The 5000-nt window shown below is 53.3% G+C and overlaps 1 protein-coding gene across 1 annotated transcript in view; it reads left to right on the top strand.

Moving 5' to 3' along the window:
* Positions 1 to 2140: 2140 nt before the first annotated feature.
* Positions 2141 to 5000, top strand: part of LOC139226164 (uncharacterized) — a gene marked incomplete at both ends in the record, with an annotated part of 3982 nt that continues 1122 nt past the window's right edge. Inside the window, one exon of the mRNA XM_070856802.1 lies at positions 2141 to 2176. Coding sequence (XP_070712903.1) covers positions 2141 to 2176 — 36 coding nt within the window. The remainder of the gene's footprint in view (positions 2177 to 5000) is intronic.

The raw sequence follows: 5000 nt of genomic DNA, 5'->3' as shown, positions 1-5000 counted from the left end.
ACTCACACCCACACTGCCCACACACAAACCCAAACCCAAACCCACACCCACAGCCAAAACCACACAAAAACCCAAACATAAACCCACACCCACACCCACACCCAAACCGACACCCAAACCCAAACCCACACCCACACCCACACCCTCACACACACACACACACACACACACACACACGGAAACCCACACCCAAACCCAAAGCACACACACAAACACAGACCGAAACCCACACTCACACCCACACTGCCCACACACAAACCCAAACCTAAACCCAAACCCACACCCACACCCACACCCAAACCAACACACAAACCCAAACCCACACCCACACACAAACCCACATCCAAACGCAAACCCACACCCACACCCACACCCACACCCAAACCTACACTCAAACCCAAATCCACACTCAAACCCAAACCCACACCCAAACCTAAACCCACAGGCAAACCAACACACACACCCAAACCCAAACCCACACACACACACACTGCCCACAACCAAACCCACACCCACAACCAAACCCACAACCAAAAGCAAACTCAAACCCACACCCAAACCCACACCCACAACCAAACTCACACACGCCCAAACCCACACACACACCCACACCCAAACCAACACCCACACCCACTCCCAAACCCACACCCAATCCCATACCTACACGAAAACCCAAACCCACACCCACACCCAAAACCACACCCAACCCAAACCCTCACCCAAACCCATATACACCCAAACCCAAACACAAACCCACAACAAACCCACGCCCAAACCCAAACCCACACCCAAAACCCGCACCCACATCCACACCAATACCCATACACGCACACACACTGAAACCCACAACCACATCCAAACGCACACCCACACTCAATCCCACACACAGACCCAAACACACACACATACCCAAACACACACCCACACCCAAACCCAAACCCACACACACATCCAAACCTACACCCAAACCCAAACCCAAACCCAATCACAAACCCACATCCACACCCAAACACAAACCCAAACCCACATCCACATACACACCCACTCCCAAACCCAAACCCACACCCAAACCCAAACCCACACTCAAACCCAAACCCACACACAAACCCAAACCCAAACCCAAACCCACACCCACACCCAAACCCACACCCAAACCCACACCCAAACCCACACCCACACCCAAACACAAACCCAAACCCACTCCCAAATGCACATCCAAACCCACACCCAAACCCAAAGCACACACACAAACACAGACCGAAACCCACACACACACCCACACTGCCCACACACAAACCCAAACCCAAACCCACACCCACACCCAAAACCACACACAAACACAAACACAAACCCACACCCACACCCACACCCAACCCGACACCCAAACCCACACCCACACCCACACCCAAACCGACACACAAACCCAAACCCACACCCACACACAAACCCACATCCAAACGCAAACCCACACCCAAACCCACACCCACACCCAAACCTACACTCAAACCCAAATCCACACTCAAACCCAAACCCACACCCAAACCTAAACCCACAGGCAAACCCACACACACACCCAAACCCAAACCCACACACACACACACTGCCCACAACCAAACCCACACCCACAACCAAACCCACACCCAAAAGCAAACCCAAACCCACACCCAAACCCAAACACACACCCACAACCAAACCCACACCGACACGCAAACCCAAACCCACACCCAAACCCACACCCAACTAAAACCCACACCCAAACTCACACACGCCCGAACCCACACACACACCCACACCCAAACCAACACCCACACCCACTCCCACAGCCACACCCAAACCCAAACCCACACCAAACCCACACCTACACGCAAACCCAAACCCACACCCACACCCAAAATCACACCCAACACAAACCCTCACCCAAACCCATACACAGCCAAACCCAAACCCACGCCCAAACCCAAACCCACACCCACACCCAAAACCCGCACCCACATCCACACCCACACCCATACACGCACACACACCGAAACCCACAACCACATCCAAACGCACACCCACACCCAATCCCACACACATACCCAAACACACACACACATCCAAACCCACACCCAAACCCAAACCCAAACCCAATCACAAACCCACATCCACACCCAAACCCAAACCCAAACCCACATCCACATCCACACCCACACCCAAATCCAAACCCACACCCAAACCCAAACCCACACTCAAACCCAAACCCACACTCAAACCCAAACCCACACACAAACCCAAACCCAAACCCAAACCCACACCCAAACCCACATCCAAACCCAAACCCACACCCAAACCCACACCCGAACCCACACCCGAACCCACAACCGAACCCACACCCAAACCCACACACACATCCAAACCCAAATCCACACACACCCAAACCCACACACACACCCACACCCAAACTAACACCCACACCCACTCCCAAAACCACACACAAACCCAAACACAAACCCACACCCACACCCACACCCAAACCGACACCCAAACCCATACCCAAACCAACACGCAAACCCAAACCCACACCCACACCCACACCCAAACCGACAACCAAACCCAAACCCACACCCACACACAAACCCACATCCAAATGCAAACCCACACCCAAACCCACACCCACACCCAAACCTAGACTCAAACCCAAATCCACACTCAAACCCAAACCCACACCCAAACCCAAACCCAAACCCAAATCCACAGCCAAACCCAAACCCAAACCCACACCCAAACCCACACCGAAAATCAAAACCAAACCCACATCCACACCCAAACCCAAACCCACTCCCAAACCCAAACCCAATCCCAAACCCACACCCACACCCACACCCAAACCCACTCCCAAACCCACACCCAAACCCAAACCCACACCCAAACCTACACCAAAACCCAAACCAAAACCCACACCCAAACCCACAACCAAACCCAAACCCAAACCTAAACCCACACCCAAACCCACAACCAAACCCAAACCCCCACCCAAACACGCATCCACAACCACACCCAAACCCAAACACACACACACACCCAAACCCACACCCACACCCAAACCCACATCCAAACCCACACACAAACCATCAGACACGCACACACACACGGAAACCCACACCCAAACCCAAAGCACTCACACACACACACACACACTGAAACCCACACTCACACCCACACTGCCCACACACAAACCCAAACCCACACCCAAACACAATCCCAAACCAACTCCCAAATGCACATCCAAACCCAAACGCAAACCGAAACCCACATACAAACCTACACCCACACACAAACCCAAACCCACAACCAAACGCACATCCAAACCCACAACCACACCCAAACCCACACCCAAACCTAAACCCGCATCCACATCCAAACTCACACCCAAACCCACACACGCACCCAAACCCACACACACACCCAAACCCACACACGCACCCAAACCCACACACACACCCAAACCCACACACACACCCAAACCCACACACACACCCAAACCCACACACGCACCCAAACCCACACACGCACCCAAACCCACACACACACACAAACCGAAACCCACACCCAAACCCACACCCACACCCAAACACAAACCCAAACCCACTCCCAAATGCACATCCAAACCCAAACCCAAACCCACACCCAAACCCACACCCACACCCAAACCCAAACCGACTCCCAAACGCATATCCAAACCCACACCCACACCCAAACGCACATCCAAACCCACAACCACACCCAAACCCACACCCAAACCCAAACCCACATCCACATCCAAACTCACACCCAAAACCACACACAAACCCAAACCCACACACAAACACACACGCACACACAAACAAACCCAAACCCACATCCAAACCCACATCCAAACCCATATCCAAACCCAAATCCACACCCAAACCCACACCCAAATCCACTCCGAAACCCACACCCAAACCCACACCCAAACCCACACCCAAACCCACACCCAAACCCACTCCCAAACCCACACCCAAACCCAAACCCAAACCCACACCCAAAACCACTCCCAAACCCACACACAAACCCACACCCAAACCCACACCCAAACCCAAACCAAAACCCAAATCCACAGCCAAACCCACACCCAAACCCAAACCAAAACCCAAATCCACAGCCAAACCCAAACCCAAACCCAAACCAAAACCCAAATCCACAGCCAAACCCAAACCCAAACCCAAACCAAAACCCAAATCCACAGCCAAACCCAAACCCAAACCCAAACCCAAACCCAAATCCACAGCCAAACCCAAACCCACACCCAAACCCAAACCCAAATCCACAGCCAAACCCAAACCCACACCCAAACCCAAACACAAACCCACACCCAAACCCTTACATGGACCCACAGCCAAAACCACACCCAAACCTAAACCACACCCACACCCACACACACACACACACACACAAACCCAAACCCACACACATGCCCACACCCATACCCACACCCAAACCCAAACCCAAACCCACAACCAAACCCAAACCCACTCCCAAACCCACTCCCAAACACAGACCCAAACCCAAACCCACATCCACACCCAAACCCACATCCAAACCCACACCCAAACCTAAACCCCCACCCAAACACGCATCTACAACCACACCCAAATCCAAACACACACACACACCCAAACCCACACCCACACCCAAACCCACACCCAAACCCAAACACACACCGATACCCAAACCCATACCCAAACCCATACCCAAACCCAAACCCAAACCCACAAACAAACCCAAACCCACTCCCAAACCCACTCCCAAACCCACTCCCAAACCCACTCGCAAACCCACTCCCAAACCCAGACCCAAACCCAAACCCACACACAAACCCACACACACGCACACACACACGGAAACACACACCCAAACCAAAAGCACACACACACAGACCGACACCCACACTCACACCCACACTGCCCACATACAAACCCAAACCCAAACCCACACCCACA

This window comes from Pristiophorus japonicus, chromosome 16 (assembly GCF_044704955.1).
Source record: "Pristiophorus japonicus isolate sPriJap1 chromosome 16, sPriJap1.hap1, whole genome shotgun sequence".
Classification (NCBI taxonomy): domain Eukaryota; kingdom Metazoa; phylum Chordata; class Chondrichthyes; family Pristiophoridae; genus Pristiophorus; species Pristiophorus japonicus.
The sequence above is the reverse complement of the archived record's forward strand: the minus strand, read 5'-3'. Positions and strand labels throughout refer to the sequence as shown.